This window comes from Copadichromis virginalis, linkage group LG14, assembly GCF_057382275.1.
Source record: "Copadichromis virginalis isolate Kocher_CV1m ecotype Utaka linkage group LG14, C_Virginalis_male_GT1.1, whole genome shotgun sequence".
Lineage (NCBI taxonomy): Eukaryota > Metazoa > Chordata > Actinopteri > Cichliformes > Cichlidae > Copadichromis > Copadichromis virginalis.
This window is the reverse complement of record NC_140631.1, coordinates 19,416,346-19,435,572: the sequence shown is the minus strand read 5'-3', so window position 1 is coordinate 19,435,572 and position 19,227 is coordinate 19,416,346. Positions and strand designations below refer to the sequence as shown.

The following is a 19,227-nucleotide window of genomic DNA, read 5'->3' as shown; positions in this document are numbered from 1 at the left end:
TCTGGTTCCCAGAGTGAAGACCCAAGCCTCCCAGACTCTCACTCAGGCACACAGCCACCCAGACAGCCAGGCTGAGAGAGAGCGATGGAGGGAGGAGTCTAGTAGTGGAGCTCTATCCCCTGACAGGGTCTGCTGTGGTAAAGCAACAGAGAGAGAGCGAGAGAGAGAGAGAGAGAGAGAGCGGGCAAGTGAGGGCTGAAGGCACTCAGAATGGATGGGCAAAGAGAAACCGTGCGAGCGACAGAGGCAGAGTGAGCGAGTGTGTATTCTCAGAGTCAGCGGCGAAGACACAGAAAGTCTACAAGCTCACACCACAAAGAGAGCGCGCAAAGGCAGAGCTGACAACCGGCTACACTCAAGAGTGACACACAGAGGGAAAAGACACAGAGAGACAGGAGAGGGAGAGAGAAGAAGAAGGACCAGAAGAAGAGGAGGACAGAAGACAGACAACCAGCTTTCCTCTGGTAAAACAAGACTCCACTGAGGGACTGTAGCATTCCCCCCCCCACACACACACACACCACCACCACCCCCCAGCAGCACAGAGGAGCACTGTCTCATCTCGTGCATGTGTTTCTGCCTGCCAACTTCAATTTCACACTCGCCTACTGTTTTTCGTAGGTTTTGCCCCTCTCCACTCCGCAGTCATGATCCTCTGGGTCCTTCTGCTGCTCCCGTGGATCTCCGGACATGGTAAGTTTTTTTTTCACGTTAAAGTTGCTAATTCATCACATCTCTCGTTCTCATGATTGCTGTGTGTGTGTCTGTGTGTGACTGGCTGGCTGAGAACTGTGTCTTTATACCCATGTCTTGCTGCTGCGACGTCTTTCTTGCGCTTGTTGCTGTGCCATCTGCGTGCTTTTCTTTCTTCCTTTTTAAAAAACAAAAAACTGTTTCTGATATAGCGCTCCCGTGTGCGCTGTGATGTCTGATGCAGAATGAGAAAGGAGAGAATTAAGAGCGAGAGAGAGAAAAAAGAAGAAGGGGAAAAAAAACAAAGTCTGTATGACTGTAGTGGAGGTTAAATAGTGCAGTTTGCACTTTTCTCCGTCAGTTGCTCATAGCTGTTCAGGCAAGACAAGTTAAATACTTCCTATGTGGGCTTGTTATTCCTGTCACACACGCAGACACACACAAACAAAGCCCCCTAAACCCAGTCCAGTTCAGTCGAGCGTTCACTCCTGAGTCACATTGTTTTGAACTGACAGCCCTTTCCACATTGACCTCAGCTAAAGGGAGGAGGGGGTCTTGGTGAAAAGAATGTAGAGAGAGAGAGGAAAGTTAACGGTAAAGTGCTTCAGAAGGCAGACCCATGCGGATAGCTTGGCAACCCCAGCCCTTTGGACAGTATCTGCTGTTTTTATTTTTATTCCTAGACAGTCTGTTTGTGGACAGAATGAGGATGGATTAGTTGTTTCCCCTGCTTACCACCAGGTGGTTGTCTTTGGAAAACAATAGAAGTGAGTAAAGTAGTGCACAAGTCTGACTCTGTGTAACACCCCTGTGGCGCTGGGAGACGCAGAGACACACAGAGCTGAATCAGTCAGAGTTCCTGCTGGAAGGTTTGCAGCATCATGCCCCCCCCCCCCCCCCGTTAATGAGCGTGCTGGTTTATACTACAGGGAGCAAGAGCCAATAACTCACCACCTCTTTACAGCGGTTTGACCCCCGTCACATTGGGCTGTATTCTAAAGAGGCAGTGGCTGAACAAATGCCTGTCTGTGTGCCTTTAGTTGTTTCCCACGGGGAGTTGTAATTGTGACCTTTTTATTTTATTTTCTGTTTTAAACCACAGCTCAGAAACTGCAAAAAACCCCAATACAAAAAAAACCCCAAAAAAAACCCTGAGATCTCAGTTTGTTGACACATTGTTCGGAAACTGACAGCTCAAAGTTGGTAACATGCTGATAAAACAGCAGCTGTAAATGAAACTTGGTAAACAACATCATTTTCTTCTGCACTGAATTCAGCTGTTTCACATTATGATTTATAGTCTATAGCATAGGGGGGCAAAAAAAATGCACTGCTCGTCAAACGCAGCAATTTGCTGTGATTATATTTCTTTTCAGCTGACTTATTTTTCATGTAGAGGCAAATAGAAAATAATGATATCATAACAGACCTATTTGAAACTGACTGATGGAGCAATTAAGCCCCCTCTCGGCTTCTCTCATGCTTTAACAGGGGGTAGAGCTTTTGCAGATGAAGCGTCTTTATGGTTTGTGCTCTTCACGACAGCATATGTCTCGGGATACGGTAGCGCTAGTTGTGTAAATTGAAACAACGGGCAGTTGGAGCAGTGGAAGCGCTCTCTCTCTCTGTCTTTCTCTCTCTTGGCTTTGGGAATGGAAAGTTGTGGTCCATCAAACACCGTAGACGATGCTATTCCTGATTGTGCTGCTTTGCTGTATTCTTTTCCCCTGATTCCATAAGTGTTTCTGTGCCATCTGTGCTTATTGTGATGCAGAAATACATGATCGTTCATTAGTATCTCCCACTTTGTTATGCATCTGCTAAGTATTTTATCTGCAGTTGACTTAAGCAGTATATTCTGACTGTACTTGATTTCCATGTCTGGTGTAGATAAAACTAAAGCTGTGGAAGACATTCAACACTGAACATTAGAAGATCTCATTTTGTTTTGTTCCTAAATCTCAACATTTTCATTCCCATCATTGCAGGTTTAGCCCCAGTTGTGGGGAACAACTAGCACCAAATCTCATATATACCAATTGGAATGAGACGATTGCTACAACTGGAATGAGATGGGATTGTGCATTTCAGCACAGTTGGTTATTACCATAATATAAAATACCACTTTCCCTGCCAGGTAAACGGGGGATAACAGCCTACCTTCTCTATTCATGCCTCTTGGGAGAAAAAAGTGCTTCCCTGAAGCTTACTGTTGTTGTACAAATTACGGCTCTGTTTATGTGTCGAGCCGGTGTCAGCAGAAAGCTGCGAAAAACAATCTTGTTTTTATGAACATGGGGGACAGTGGGGAGTTGTGGCCATTGCAGGCATACACTTCGACGCAGCTATCCTGTGAGACAGCAAGAAAGAGAGCAAGAGAGAGAGAGGAGTCAGTCCAAAACGAGTGGCGCTGAGCAGTTTTTCCTTTTCTCTCTCTCTCTCTCTCTGTCTGTCTCTCTCTCTCAACTTTGAGAAGTAAATGGTCCAAAGCGAACAAGACGGAGAGGGGGAGAATAAGGAGAGAGGGAAAGCTGTTGTGAGCTGCTCTCATTCCTGACTGCACTGTTATCGCATCTAGGGCACCTTTTCTTTCGCTATCACCTCTTCAGCCAGTGACAGATGACACAGCTCCAGTCAGAAATCTGGGAGACAGTCTCCAGGAACACATTCACCTCAGGCCAAACTCTTCCAGGCCCTAGTCCATCCCTTCATACCACCTCCCCGCTCCTCATTTCTCCTGCCGTCTAATCCACCGTATAGCAACTCTCATATTCTTCAGCCTGTTTGCGATTTCACTCCTCACCTTGCAGTGGCACATTTCCCTGTCATGTACTCACTGAGTGTCCTTCTTTGACTCTTTGTGTTTATTTGAATTTTTTCCCTCTTACTTTGGGTGATTGATTGTCTGTGTAGGGCAAAAGCTGAATATGTTGGAAAGGGGTAGTTCCTCCTATTGAATGTGCTAGACTCCGAAGAAAATGACCAAAAGAAAAACTAAACATTGCTAAGTGTACAGCCTTTTTTATATCCCTCTCATTGCCTGTATTTCCCTGCCCTTTTTCATGTAATTTCCTTTCTCTTCACAATGTGACATCAACATACAAAGTGTCTAATCTTTTGTCTTCTGTTAGGGTATCTTTAATGTGGGTTTTAGCCACTAGGGGTGTTGCTGCTGCACAGGAATGAAAATCCCAATCTTAAAATCTCCTTAAATCTGCTTCCCACCCCCGTCACCTTCATTATCTCCCACCACTTAAATATATCTGGTGTCGGAACTCCTGATTTTGCCACCAAGCCAGACTAAGCTGTTTCTTAGTCCTGGAAAGCACGTCTTAGTACCCCCCCAACAGCCCCCTTTTTCATTTACTACTGTCTATTAACTGCTGTCTGACGACTCTAAATCCGCTTTTCATGGGCGGCAGGCTTTGATACATATTTCTCCACCAAAGTATAATTAAATGTCTTTTCTATGTCATGTTTGGATATGTGGATTTTTTATAGATGGGAAATCACTCTTGCTTCTTCAGAGAGGGGAGGGAAAGAGGGGAAGAAATACAGCTCATGACTCTGCACAACACTACTCAAACAGAAATACCAATTTTCAGCCTCATTATTATTTGTAAGCAACACACTCTGCTGTCTAATGCATGGATTATGACTATAATAACTCAGAGGTAATTAATTATTTTACCCCAGTTCTATTGGAATGCTAAAAACGGTGTAAATTTTCCAACATGCTGTTCTAGAAGTCATATGTTCAAGAGCCTCCTGTACTGGTCGTGAGCATTGTCTGTATTTTGAAACGGTACAGGATTACTAAAATGCATGGTACGAGTCGCAAGCACGTCCTTGCCTTGTCCAGGTCATATGACTTTTCCACTAACCGTGACAGTCATGTAGTGAGTGACGGATGATGTCACCAGTTCATGATGGAGCCCAGTGGCATGCAGTCTGTTGCCTTGTTTGTGTTGCATGTCCCATTAAGGCTAGCCAGCTTAAGTCACCTCATCCACTGTGACTCCTGCTCATTTCTATGCCACGATAGATTAAGCCCACTGTAATCCCTCTGAGCCGAATGCCCTGTTGGATATTTATGGTAATAAGTAAACATATGAATAAATAATCTAAGAGGCTGCTGCTGGACAGCTGGAACTTGTAATGCTTCAATGTTAGGAATTACTTTTGGCATTAAAGAGAGATGCTATTTCTAAGAAAGAAAGAAGGAAAAAAGATTAAAAACAGAGTTTTGTTGATTGTTGTTCGAATAGAGAAATGAAGAAAAATATATTAAGATAATATTATATTGACATACATGTTTACAAATATTAAAATGTGAAACCTAAGTGTCGTTTATCCAGTGACTATGGTCTGGATGAAAACCTCATTTCGAGTCTGCCAGGATTCAGGTCAGCCAGGGAAGGGAAAATGATTAGTTCAGAGCCTTCTTGGAAAACCAGGCAATGATCTGCTCCTCTCATGCCGTCAGTCAGTCTGTCAACAAAATCAAGCTGTTTACTGTTGGGCCTCATTATCTATCTAGACGCTCTTCCCAGTTTTCTTTAGTACCAACCAATCAAAACCCCAAGGCCCTCATCTCCTCTCTTTCCGAGTCTCCGCTGCTGGATCCCATTCCTCTGGGATGAATTTATCCAGATTGGAGCACTCAGCAAAAGGGCATTATCCCGGATTACATGTCTGTTGGGCGGCAGTGTTAAGTAATTCAACCAGATGCTGTTGTGATCGCTGGGTCACCTGTGAAGTCAGGGTTAGCAGCTGCACTTCTTCACTCTGCTCTTTCTTGTCATGTCTCCGTCCCTCTGAGACTTTATCCTCGGAGAACAGAGAAGTTTTTTAAATAGACCAGCGCAATAATACCACAATATCGATACTTCACTAATGCTGAAGAAGCATGTGGAAGCCCTCTCTAACCCCAGTCAGGATTTTATTTGGTGACAGATTATGGGTAGGATTACCGGCTTCTAAATTGCAGTTTAATGCACAGGAAACAACAGGCTATGCTTTTTTTTTTTTTTTTTTTTTTAAGGCAGCTCTACAGGACTGTGTGTTCAGATGTGGGGGTGCTGTATATAGAGCACTGCTGGATCATACTGTGTTATCTTTCCTTGGAGAGGGTAAACATTGGCATAACTGGGCCTCAAGAAATATATTGATGGGTTTAACGTGACTGTATCCTTCCTCCTTTAATCCGGGTCTTTCCCAGCTGTGGTTTTGATATATTTTTAACTTGCTGCTAGGATCTGTAATTGCTTGCGGAACATAGCTGTTGATAGCTAGACGGGTTCAGACAATGTAGGGATTAGCAGTTTGTTCCTAACTTGTCAGCATACTGCTTTGCAGACCTGAGGCATGAATAAGTCTTTTGTTTAAAACATTCCCACAGAGCGACTGCCTGTGATTAGTGTTTATTTTGGCCTACATTTAACCTTAATATATAATTCACAGTCAATTATGTTTTCTTCCCATCATGGTTCTGCAGATTTACTCTACAAATTTCATTTGAGAAAAAAAATCGATCATCTCACTCATAATGTGAGCACAAAGAATATATGTATGCATGGATTTTAAAATTCTCAACATTAGCATGCCTGGGATTAAACCACTGAGCATGACTTAATAGATAAGAAAAGACCACAAGGCTTTGAGATTATTGTTTAGTCATTTTCCAGATCATCCCTTTGTTCTCACAGACATTTGATCGAACAACACATTGAGTTAAACCTGCGTCCAGTACATTAGTAATAGGAAATTATTAGCTCAATCTTGTCATTTTGTTACTGGCAACTGAGCAGTTTAGTTAGTTCACAGTTAGTTTGCAACATCAACAAAGTGCATGCATGTTGTCTCTGTTGCAGTTTGAATCTGAAGAAAATGACAGATTGCTGCTTTGATATTATGATCAGGTGGGCACAGGATTGGATTTTGCTAAAAATCCAAGCATTCCTCATTTTGAGTGTTAGTCACACAAGATTATTTTTTATTTTTAAATAGTTGACTGTCTTTGCCTAACATTTCTGGCCCATTTTTCCTTAGGGTGGTGCTATCTCTGCAAATCTTCACCTCCAAGTTTAATTAAATTGCATGCAAGCATGATGCAGCACCGTACCTGTGTTGTTTTACTGCTCAGGGAATTTGTTAGCAAACCAGCCTAGCAATACATCGATTTTATGGTGAAAGGCTGTGCTTGGAAGGGGCCCCTAAGATGCATGTGACACTTCAGCACAGCAGTCACTTGAGGAATTGGGTTGCTGATCCGATAACAACTTCCTAGTGTTTGGCTGGAAGTTTCTGGGACAGCCCAATATTACACTCTGGTGAACTCGCTCTCCTCCCCTCTCTCCCGTTTGTTCCCTATCTCTTTCTCCTTGTAGTCGTTCCGACATTCTCATGCCAAAGATTCATAACAATGGACGCAAGGAAAAGGTTTTCATACCGGACACTTCACATGCATTCTGTGTCCGCCTGTGTATACATGTGAGTACATCAGCGCACTTTTACTGTGCTCCTGCAATTACAGCTGCAAGCCCTGAATGGCAATATAAATGCAAATCAGCCTTTTAACGTGTACAGGCTCTATCTAAGGAAGAAAGAAGCTTCTCACCTGTGGGTGAATGTTGATGTTGATGTGTCTGCCTGGCATTACAACTGCTGCGCATGTTTTAAAAACTGGCAATGGATAGTAATGTATAGTACTTTAATTTGTAAGTAAACCTTGAGGCTGTTGTAGGTGTCTGGACCCCAATATAATAAAGAACACTCACGGGAACTGCTGTAAAGCATCATTGTGTGGGACAGCCTCCGTAGTGAGATGCCTCCTCTGCTTGTGTGCTTCCATTTTCGTAGATACATCTAAATTGTGCTTAACGTTGCTAAATGGATGAGCACAGTGGCTTCTATTTATTAAACGGGGTTGGAAAACAGTTCTCTCTGTGGTACCAGGCACCAGTGGTGAGAGGCATGGCTTTTTGAAAAGCTATTTGATCTGCCACTGATACCAAAAGATGTTTTATTCAGCAAAGCACATCTCACACAATAGCAGCACAAACTTGCTCTTGAGCCAAGCCAAACTTTTGAAATCTACTAGTGGGTGTTGGGGCCTAGGAGTGGGGTGGGGTGGGTGCATGTTTAATGCTGGCACCCACCCCAATACTTTCATACATGATGTAGATGAGCTTTTTTTCCCTTTTCTTTTCTTTTTTTTTTTTACCAGATGCCAAATGGGGCTTTGAGCCACCTGCCTGTCCCACTAAAACAATTAAGCAATTGGGAAGAAAGGACTGTTCGGTAGTGGGGATCTCAGTGTTAGCATACCCTCCCTTTTCCCAAACTCTTTTAGAACCCCTCAGTGTTGGCACTGTGCCATCTTCTTTCATTTCTATTTATCTTTTGGTTTCTGTGAAAGCAAGAGCAGTTGATGACAGCCTGTGTGTGTGTGAGAGAGTTTTTGAGATGGTAAAACACCATCCCTCTATTGGTCTGTTGGTCTCATGAGACACTTTTATGAAGTGCAACTTTTGTGATTGCGCATTTATAAAGCAAATATGTCAAATTTAAATATAGCCCCCATCCATTTGGGGGCTATATTTGACCCTGTGACCCTATGCAGCAATACGTTGCTTCAGGTTCTCCTCCCATGCTAATACATGGGAAAGGTTTGCGTGTAAAGGCACCGTGCAACGCTCTGTTACGGTGGTGACCCTTAAACTTGAATTTGTATTTGAGATCATGGGGTTCAGTGTAGTGCTACTCCTCTGTAATGAAAATCACAAATGTGCTGAAGTGGTCAAAAAAAATATGCAACATTATGTGGAATCCCAATGAGACCTTTTGATTGCACCTTAAACAGTGGTTTACACAGCAAAGCTTCATCTGTCATAATACTCATATGCAAACACACTAAAGCATATATTTCATTACCTCATTTGCATTATCTGGCTGGCTGAGCACAATAATAGTTAAGAAAACCTTGAGTGTTAAGGAATGACCAGTATTTGTAGATTTCATTACATGCTACTTTATAAATAAAGGTTTGTATTGATCCTTAAATATTAATATATCCTAATATAAAGAAAACGAGCAAAAAACGCCTCTATTGATTTTAGCCTGTGCTTTTGTTGTTTTCTTTTTACATGGCACTGCTAGGATTCACTCTGCCCACTTTAATACTAGTCCTATTTTTATACGCGGCAATAATTTGGTGTTACAGACAGGATCAGCTAAAGGCAATCCTTATATATTTTCCACTGCTGTGGGTCTCTGCGACCGCACACCTCTTAAGGCCGTTGCTCCTCTTTTGTCTTAAGTCCTTTCTCTTTCTGCTGGGTTCTTTGAGTGGATGACAGAAACCTGATAGAGTAAACAAAGTGAATTAAAGTATAATTAATTTTTAGTGGCCACTCCAATATTCACTTTGCTGATTTGGAGGTTGAAGAGCTCTTGTCGCACTCTCTGATTTTTATTTTATTTTATCAAGTGCAATTTAATATTGTGGAGGCTGGCCTGGGCAATGAAAAAAAAATGCTAATGTACATTGGGGAGTTTAAATGATTTGCTATCCTTTCAAATCTGTTGGCAGGGGTTTCAATCTGGCTGGCGTCCTGGGGGAATTCACAGTGGTCATTGCTCAATCCCTGGGGGACATTAGCGCAAATCACAAAGGAGCACAGAAGTCATTTCAGTTTTCCACTTTCCTTTGGCCAATGCCCAATGCTAAATGGCAGAGGACTGGCTCACAGTACTGGGAACGGCAAATGCTTTCCCTCTCTCTATATCTAACCTTTTAAACCTGATTTAATCAAATCAAAATACCACAGTGCAGATCCATTTAAGACAACCTGAAGACAAACAGTTGAAAAGGTACCATAAGGCCTTGGCGTGAACCAAGGGCAAGGCCATCCATTATTTCTTGTGCAACCAAGAGCACAGGGACACGGGAAATGCCTTGCGGTGCATGATGATGGACAGACTCCACATCATAGATTGGATTAGAGTGGCAAGAGAGAGAGCCCTAAAAGCTGTGGCAGTTTATTGAAGCCTTATCTAAAGCGATAATGTTACTACAGAAAGGCCCATGTAATGACGGATGAGTGGACAGCACCCTGTAAAGAACTGACATCAGGCAAGATAGTTATGGCGAATAGGCAAGTCCACTATGGTCAATTCATCTTCCTTTAAGAGCAGGAAATAGGACTAGTGGATAGTCACTATAAAATGGACTGTCAGTTGCTGGCACCCTGGTTACCCTACAGTGTCATCATCACAGGTGTATCCAGTTTAGAGAGGTACAGTGCTCAGTGCAATTTAGATCCCATTACATCACTGATAACCACGAGGCATCTGGGGGGAAAAGTGTTATTGCAGAGATTTGTAGAATCCCTGAAGGCAGTGTTTGGTTTCATGATATATGAAATCTACATTTCAAAATTCCTTGTCTTTACCCGTAACAGTACTTTTCGAACATGCTGTGGAGTGTTGGTGAAGTGGTAAAGTTGTACTTAGGTGAAATTCCTGTTCTTCTTCGTAGCAGTATTGTTCTGGGATGACTAGAGGACATTCTCTCTGCTTTAAGGCAACATTATCCATCTAATAGCAGCCAGATGATAGTAATGACAACACAATGCCTTCCAAGGTAAACAGAGATATCTAGTTCTTAGGAAAGGAAACGAGAGGAGACGACAGAACAACAAAGCCATAAAAAATGGAAATAAATCCATCTCTAAAGGAATGGCCTTCTTGTCAGAAATTAAAACATATCTGTGTCTTGCAGCCCTAATCCCTAATGCCAGCGCATTTGTTGTCTAAGTAGAGTATTTGTGCATATGTGCGAACAAGCACAAATGTGATTATTTTTCACTTTGGCTGTATGCTAATTCTATTACTTTGCATTGTTTGCCTATCTTAGTCTCAACAGCTTTGGTTCAGACTACTTCCAAATGTTTGTTTTCAAAGGATACCGTACTGTTTGCGTTGTGCAAAGTAGCACAGTCATTTAAGTGATTATTCTTTTTCTGAATACCCTTATGTGACTTTTTAGCTCATGTCCCACTATGATCTGGTTGAGAGGAGTCATTGCCCCTGTCCCAAGCCTGTGTGACAGTGGCACAGCAGGACATTAAAAATGCAGCAGGGCAACTAAGGATGATCGTGGCAGCACACAGTTGGATGTTCAGAGTTCTCAACCAAACCCCCCTCCCCATCACCTCCAGTGCGTGGCCCCAAAACTTTCCCCAGGTTACTAGTATGCATTATTAATGCAGCTTTCATTTAAAAAGATGCAATTTGCTCAGACCAGCTGCACAACTGCAACACAGCCTCATTTGAAACATGGAGAAGCCTTCTCATAAATATATGTTGGATCTCCTGCAGCCCAAAGACTCTCTTCCAGATGGGTGTGCTCCACACTGAGGGAAGAGTTAATGGTTTGGATTTGCTGTCAGTCTTCATGAGCAGACTCCTAATGATTTTACATTCCTCCACTAAATGAGATGAGATGTTTAGTATCGGTGCGGCAGGCTGCTTAATAAACGCATTTATTTATTTCAAAACAATCAGTTCCTCTCACTCTTGTTCCTTATTAAATCTTTTTTTTTTCCCATAACAGGTTTCTTTCAAATACAGAAATAGTAATACTTGTGTCTGGCATTAGCTAAAGGACAGTACTTAAACCAGAGCCCCATGTGGGTCTGGGGATTGATATGGCTGTTGTTTACTCCAAAGCAGACATCTTTTAGCTTCTCCCTCAGCTCAGATCCTTTTGATCATCACCTCCATATTGGATATAAAATGGAGAATGAACAGCGCTGCTGCACAAGTGACTTTTAGAGTTCTGTGACTCTTTGAAGACTGCCAAACAGTCTTTCATCTCAAAAAACAGCAGCTGCCTCGTACAAAAGAAGTACAGGACGAAATAAGAGAGAAAGGCAGTATCCCGGGCTTGAAAATGAAACAGTAAAGATTGTGGGGTCTCGTTGTGATCGCATTTCCTCTAAGGCCTCCTGTGAGGAAAATGACATGTACTTCACGCAGCATTGATAGCCGGGCATCTGTCAAACAACCGGGGCTTAAGGAAGTGTGTGTGTGGGTATATGTGTGTATGGGGTGGTGGTAGGGGTGGTTGTAAATAAATAAATAAATGAAACAATCTTGACTCAATTTAAAAGGCACAGCAAATGACTGCTTTTGTGAAAGGATCATTTTTTTCGGCTTAAACTGGGCTCAATAGGTAATGCAGAATTTTCAGGCCAAGAGGTCCTGAAGTTTTCCTTCGCGAGAATTTGCAAGTGACTTTCAGTATTATGTTATCGAGCCGATTTGAAGAATGCCAGCAACATAAAAAGAAAAGAAAACAGAGACTACAACTTAAATGAGTTATTCTTGAATTAATGAAGGAACAGGATCTGTAGAGTTCCCCCACTGAGACATGAACCAGATTTCAACCCAGAGCTCCCTCGAGGTGACGGCCAGCATTTCTCTGACAGGACATCTGGTCCCAGAGCATGGTCACCAGTGGGTCGATGTCACCATCTTAATTGTAATGTTTCTCTCTTCCTCTATGAAAGAAAAAAAAAACCAAGGAAAAAAGGGGAAAAACTAGGGCGGCTTTCCATAAAAGGAGAAAAGGAAAGGGGGAGCCACTATTTGCTGGGCCGTGTCGGCATGCCACATCATTTAAGCTGACAGCTCTAATAAATTACAGCAACAGATCGCTGTGAACAAACAAAGCTTAATGGAAATAAAGTGAGAATTATCAGCCAAGAAATAAAAGGAAAAAAGAATGAAATTAGTGCAAAGAGAGAGGATTAAGGGATGTCAGGCCTACATAGCACAGGCATTAAATGGGCAAATTGCCACTTTGAAAGATAGGAAATGTTTTGTTCTCATTATTGCTTCCTTTCAAAATGGAGAATAATGAGAGAATCCTGAGCAGACCTAAAATGTCCCTTATCAGACTCCTCAAAATCTGCCTCTCTGCATTGCATTTCTCGTCCCTTTTGTCTTGTTTTGCTGCTGATTTTTCTGCTCTGTAGGACCCTTGCTCCACCAATTCAGCCAAGCCGGAGAAAGCCTGGAAGCCTTTGTCATTAAAAAGCTTAGGCATGTGGAAGAGAACGACAAGAGATGGGAGGTAGGTCAGGGGAAACGTTTGTCAGGTACCATCAGTATGAAAGCTGTTGCACATAGAGACCTTTGAAAGAAAGGCAGGTCAGAGAGGGTCCACTTTCAAGACCACTCCATTCTGTCTGAAAAAAATAAATAAAGAGGCAAATTGCACAAATAAGTAAAATGAACCAAACTAAAAATTGCTAAAGGGCTCCAAAATTTTCAGTAACCCCATGAGGATATGATCTGTCAGGTGCACAATTAGTGTTATTACACTTATTTTGACAGGATGAAAGCTCCTGCTTTGGCAAGATGGAGATGTTAACTGGAACAAAGGACAGGAATTAGAGTCAGATAAGCTTGATAGAATAAAGGTAATTGAAGCAGACCTTAATAATTTGCCCCATGAAGAGTTTAGGTCAATCACACAGGTTTGACTCAAGCCTTTGCAAATACCTGTTTTGTTCTTTCATTGTAATTGAGTGGTTTATATTCCCCTGCAGCACTAGATTAAATCCTCTTAAAGACACCCTTTATTTTTTGTATTATTTTCATTTGCTATGACAAAGGTGTGTATAGGGATGGGTATCGTTTAGGTTTTATCCGATACTGGTGCCAAATCGGTACTTTTGAAACGGTGCCGGTGCTCAAACGGTGCTCAAACCGGTGCTTAAAGAATGGAGAACACAACATTGGTCCAAAAACCTCTCATGTTCAGCTGGTTTTTTGTAAAAAGATAACAATGTTAGCCTTTTCTGCAGCTATGGGGCATATATGGTATCACTCTTGGCTGGAAGCAGTGCTTAAACAATGGAAAAAACACAAGCTTTGTCCAAAAACCTCTCATGTTTAGCTGTTTCCCTCTTTTTCTTTGGTCATTTTAGCCTTTTTGGCCAGGGTGAAGAGAGTATCTGCCATCAAACAAGAAGACAGCCGCATGTAGCTATGATGATGTTTACTAGTTTACCTTACATGCATTAATGTAATAACGTGGTTAGCCTACTCAACGTAAATTACACTCGAACAACATGAAGCTACTCACGCAGAGAAGAATGGCTGCTGCTGCCATCATCATCATCCGTCATCATTTCTGCTACACTGGCAGGGCTAGGGGCCAGGACTCTACTCTTCGGGTTTTTGGGGGATGTTGCTAAATCCGGGTCCAATAACAGGCACCACACCCGCAGTAGATGTGTGAGATCTTGCAGCAAGCTATCAAATACGGCGCATTTCTCGGCTTTTAAAAAAAAAAAGCTATGCGTCGCCTGGTGTTTCATCGGATTCGAGGTGTTACCTCCTTTGACAGTATCACAGTATCAGCTTAAAGCACTTGTTGCAGGCTGCTGAGTTTGCATATTTTGCTGTGAAGTACAGCCAGACTTTTGACCGCTTCGCCTTGGGCATTTTTGATCTGTAGCTCTGCTCTAAAAGAACGTACATACCTGGCCCCGCCTACTATCCTCGGAAACGTAAAATGATTGGCTAGAAGTGTATCACAGCTCAGGAAAAAAAAGCACCGAAATGTGCGCTGCTTTTCGGTCTGGTTACTACCGTTTATGTGCACCGGACACCGGTACCCATCCCTAGGTGTGTATACATTTTTCTTTCTTTCAGGTGCTCACCTTCAGCAGTCACCTGCCACCATCTCATCCTATCCCTAATATCCTGTTCTGTCACTCCGACAGAATGCACGTCCTCCTTCGTTACATCCATGTATCTTCTCTGTCATCTTCCTCTTTTCCTCCTGCCTGGAAACTCCATCTTTAACATCTTATGTCCTATATCCACTATCCCGCTTCTGCCCATGTCCATACCATCTCAACCTTGCCTCCCTAACTTAATCTCCAAACAGCACAGCCTGAGCTGTCCATCTGATACACTTGTTTCAAATCCTGTCCATCCTGGTCGCTCCCAAAGAAAATCCTAGCATGTTCAGCTCTGGCACCACCAGCTCGGGCTCCTGTCTCTTTGTCAGCACCACTGTCTCCAAACCATATATCATAGCAGGTCTCACTATCATCATGTAAATCTTCCCTTTCACTCTTGCTACTATCGTTCTGTCACAAATCCCCCCTGACACTTGTCTCCAGCCGCTCCACCCTGCCTGCACCCTCTTCTTTACTTTCATAGCTTAGGTTATGATTTTTGAAAAGCCATCGCAAGCTTTGTCAACAGTGGTTTTTGTAGAAGTAGAGAAAATACGTGCTGTCAAAGTTTAAAGAGGTCCCAAAAGATAAGAGGTGGAGGAAGATCATTTAGCTTTTCCCGAAAATAATAATTTTTTTTCTTCTTTTCTCTTTTCTTCTTCTTCTTCGAGTAGAGCGTTGATGCTATGGGGTGTTGTTATGATGCTGAATTAAACAGTAAAGCATTCGAGCCCTGCAGGGACATCCTTAACCACGAGCTAAGGTTTTTGTATTTTGTTTTTTTTCCCCTACTCCACTTTGTTAGCCAGCCAGGCTGGACTTCAGCCAAGGTTTGCCTACATGGTGGACATAGAATCCCATTGCTTTTAAAAAAATACATGAGAGGTCAAACACCACGAGACTCTCATTAAAACTAATTAAGAATGTCATTCAATAACAGTAAAACAGTAATAGGAACTGCTACCTCTCTATGCAAGCTAGCGGCTTTCAGAAGCACTTACGTAGGAATGAGGAGGGCTTTTATGGGAGAGGGGTGTGAGACGTAATATGAGTGCCTTGGGAATAATGTACGTCCCACTTCTTAGCTACATTCTTTGTGTATTTATGTGTTTGTACGGCCTTGTGTTTGTGTGTTCCCCCTTGTACCTGTGTGCATCTATGAATGCTTTGTGTATGGCGTGTACTCTAGAGAGGTTTTGCACTTAGGCTTAGTGTGTGTGTGTGTGTGTGTGTGTGTGTGTGTGTGTGTGTGTGTGTGTGTGTGTGTGTGTGTGTGTGTGTGTGTGAAGAGACCATGGAGGGCCGTCCAACAGAGAGCACTGCATTTCGAAAGGTGCCAGAATGAGTTTGTCACAGAGCGCGTAAACTTGAGGAGAAAGGGGACTGCAGAGAGAGAGAGACTTTCCCCAGGCACCCAGAGTCTGTCAGACTGATTAAGTCACACGGTTGGAGTGAGAGTTGGGAAACTGAACCAGAGCATGCTAGGGAAGCACAGGATGACAACAGAGAAATAAAGAAATAAATAGAAACATGCAAGTATTAACATGACTGCATATCACGTGTGCACTTACTTATACCTGGCCCCAGAGACTCATGCTGGGACACTGCACACCAGCCCACATCCCATCATGCCATCCTGCAGCTTCCTCACCCCGCGGCGACATAAAGCAGGTCAGGTCCATCTTAAAGTTCACAAAATGCAACATGACAGGACAACTCTAACATATGCCTGTGTGACAGTGAAGCAAATAGATGACTGATGGCAGAGTACTATGTCTTAAGGGGGAAGTGAGAACAGTATAAGGAAAACTGACTTTACATTTGTCTCCCTCTCTGCATTCGGTTTGCTTTCAGACAAGCAGTAGAAAACTGGGGCATGAGCTGCAAGTTTCAGCTTCGAATGCATGGATCTATGGGAACTTTTTGTAACATGAACATAACATACATCAGCCCACGTGCAGGCTCGGCTTGTTTGTTACTGCTGCAGAAATGCCAAGGACTTTTGAACCATCTAAAAGAACGGGCAGAGTACCATACCACATCACCCTGTCATCCACCAGACTAAAAGATGAACTTGTTTTTTTGTTCAGAGGACCCTGGCTGCTCTGAGGTGGCCTATATTTTCTTTCTATCTCATTCAATCAGTCTCTTTCTCCCACACTAACCACAGACCTGTCGGTATTTCGCAGAAGGGCAGCATCCGCAACAATACCAAAGGCTTAAAGTGAAATATTTTCTATTGGACTTTTATTTCTATAAGGTGAAAATGAGTTATGGCATAGAGTATTCTTCTACTATAACTAGATATGTGATAGACACCTAGCTATAGAGGTATCCTACCTCTATAACTAGTTATGTGGTAGGTACTTCTCACTAAATGCTATGCATCTCAACTTCATCCTCCCACGATTCGCCACCCCTGTACTGAAATTAACATTAATCGTCCTTTCTTCCAGAAGCTCTACAGTCTACAGTGCTATACCAAAGCACAATCTATGGCACCTCTAGCATTTAATGCTAATTGCTCGGTATTCAAAGCGAGAAAAAGGCCTCTCTGAATTAAGAGTCATTTAGTGAGAAACTGAGTTCAGCCTAGCACTGCGATGCCTACAAGCTAATTTCTCTGCTATTTTGCATAGAACTCTGGAAGTGTAGTTCTGAGTGCGCTTTTGCTACATTGTAATGCAAATTTAAACCCGGGCTTAGCTTTGCGAGTAATTACAAAGGTAGAGCAAAACAATACAGTTAATAGGTTCAAAGTATTCCATCAAACAAGAAACAAGAAAACTACCTTTGTGAGAAAATATGGCTTTTGACTGTGGACCCCATAATCAATGAGCACAAAGCAACACTTTGGTCTGTGCACAGATTTTAATTTGTCAGACAAGAACTTGATTCAGCTGTGTTTCTTTCAAAGGGAATTGAAACAAATAGATTTCTCTGTATTCAGGAGCACTGCAGGAAGTATTTTTCTTCCTCCTGCATCTGCGGTTCAAACAATGGGGGCAGTGTGTGCCTTTGATCAAGGGGCATGTCGATGTTTATGACAATAAGAAATCTGCAGTCTGTCCCAAAAGTGTTGTAACCCTACCTTCAAAGTGCACTTGCTTTTTTTTCCCTTTTCTTTTTTTTTTTACAGCATCTTCTTCTCTGCAACTTTCTTTACTGTCTTGACATTTTTTAAAGGTTATCAACAACACATCGCTGTGGAATCGAAACTCTGGCATAAAAATAGAAGAAATATACACGTCTTTCATTCATTCATTTTCATCTTTATTTCTATCTATGGATATTTGACTTATTAATTAAGTATGGCTTCATTTGTAAAATGTAGCAACCTGATGAAAACGGTGTCACAGTGAATGTGTGGGTGTGTTTCTGATGGCTGTGTGAGAGGCCAGTTCATCTCTGTTGATTTGTCCCCAGTTTTCTTGGGGCCATGCACTGACACTTCATTGTACCGTCTGTCTGTGCGCTGTATCAGCAAGACAGGCATAAAGAGCAATCCTCTATGACTGGAGCTGACCCCAGTGCTGTGGCCGGGTCAAGGTCTGAGCTAGTAGTAGTAGTACCAGCTGAGGTCCTCTGCCACTTGCAATACATATTTGGATAGGATCATACAAGCGCAGACAGGATTTCAGGGTCACTGTGACAAAAACTTGAACTTCGTTTCTAAGATGAGGATTATGCCTAATCTTGGATCAAAAACTTTTTTTCTGGTGGAGATATTTTAACTCTTCTTCCATTCAAAGACTAAGGGAGGGTTGCCAAACGCAAGGCCTGGGAGCCAGAATCAGCCTAGCAAAGACTTCAATCCGGCCCTATGAAGGAGGGCATACGTTTTTGGATTAACTGCATTTTTTATAAGTTTTACAGCTTTTCCTGCTAATAATGGCCTCCTCCATAGCCGTGCTTCTTTAATTTATGCTGTTAAACGTCTTTACACTGACAGAAAGCGAGTTTCACTTGTCCAGCACGCTTAAGATCAAAGTGGATATTTTGAGTGGGTTTGACATCCCTGGACAAGGGTTTAATTTAAGTCCAGGAAGCTGGATGGTAAGGACCCCTGTTTATTTGTTTTTGACTTTGTGTTTATCGTGACGTAACCTCGATCTAATCGACAAAGGTTGATTACTTCAGTCAAGCAGATAATGTGTATGTGTATTTGCCCATATGGAAAAGATATATATAAATCTTATAAAGTTTGTATCTGTCTTGTGTGAAACTTGTATGAAAAGCATATAAGAGTGAAAACGGATACAAGATCCCTTGAAAAATTATATAATGAAACATGTATGTTTTGGATACTTACTAAAACAATGTATGAAAGTAATGAGAAAATGGCCACTTTCATGAGTAATCACATATAAGTTTTTACTATTTCTTTTCCATATGGGTGTCTCACAACTGTGACTTGTTTTATACAAGCTTAATTAGGAGCCTTTCAATGTGCTGGCCTTAAAAAGGCTTTAATTAAGACTTCCATTACACTTCAAGAGCGTTCAAATTAGTAGCTCTTTAAATAGGTTTTTGTTTGTTTGTTTGTTTGCTTGTTTGTATTTTTCTTATTTTTTGCAGGCTTCACTTATTTGTTAGTTAGTCATTGTGTTAAATGTATATATAATGTGTATGGTTGCCTTATAAAGAAACTAATAAAATAAAATAAAAATGTAGTAATAAAACATATTTAACGGTATCTGCAGAAATGAAAAGAAGTGACCATTTAAACAGTGTGTTTTGCTTTTTAGAAATTGTAATTTTGGCCTGTAGA

General features: G+C 42.0%; 1 protein-coding gene across 5 annotated transcripts in view; it reads left to right on the top strand.

Annotated features, from left to right (window-relative positions):
* The first annotated feature begins 200 nt into the window (after window positions 1–200).
* Window positions 201–19,227, top strand: part of kirrel3b (kirre like nephrin family adhesion molecule 3b) — a 169,729-nt gene continuing 150,702 nt past the window's right edge. For all 5 annotated transcript variants that reach the window (XM_085429766.1, XM_085429765.1, XM_085429763.1 and 2 more), the window contains exons 1-2: window positions 201–464; window positions 622–693. In XM_085429766.1, coding sequence (XP_085285892.1) covers window positions 215–464; window positions 622–693 — 322 coding nt within the window. In that variant the 5' untranslated portion in view covers window positions 201–214. The remainder of the gene's footprint in view (window positions 465–621; window positions 694–19,227) is intronic.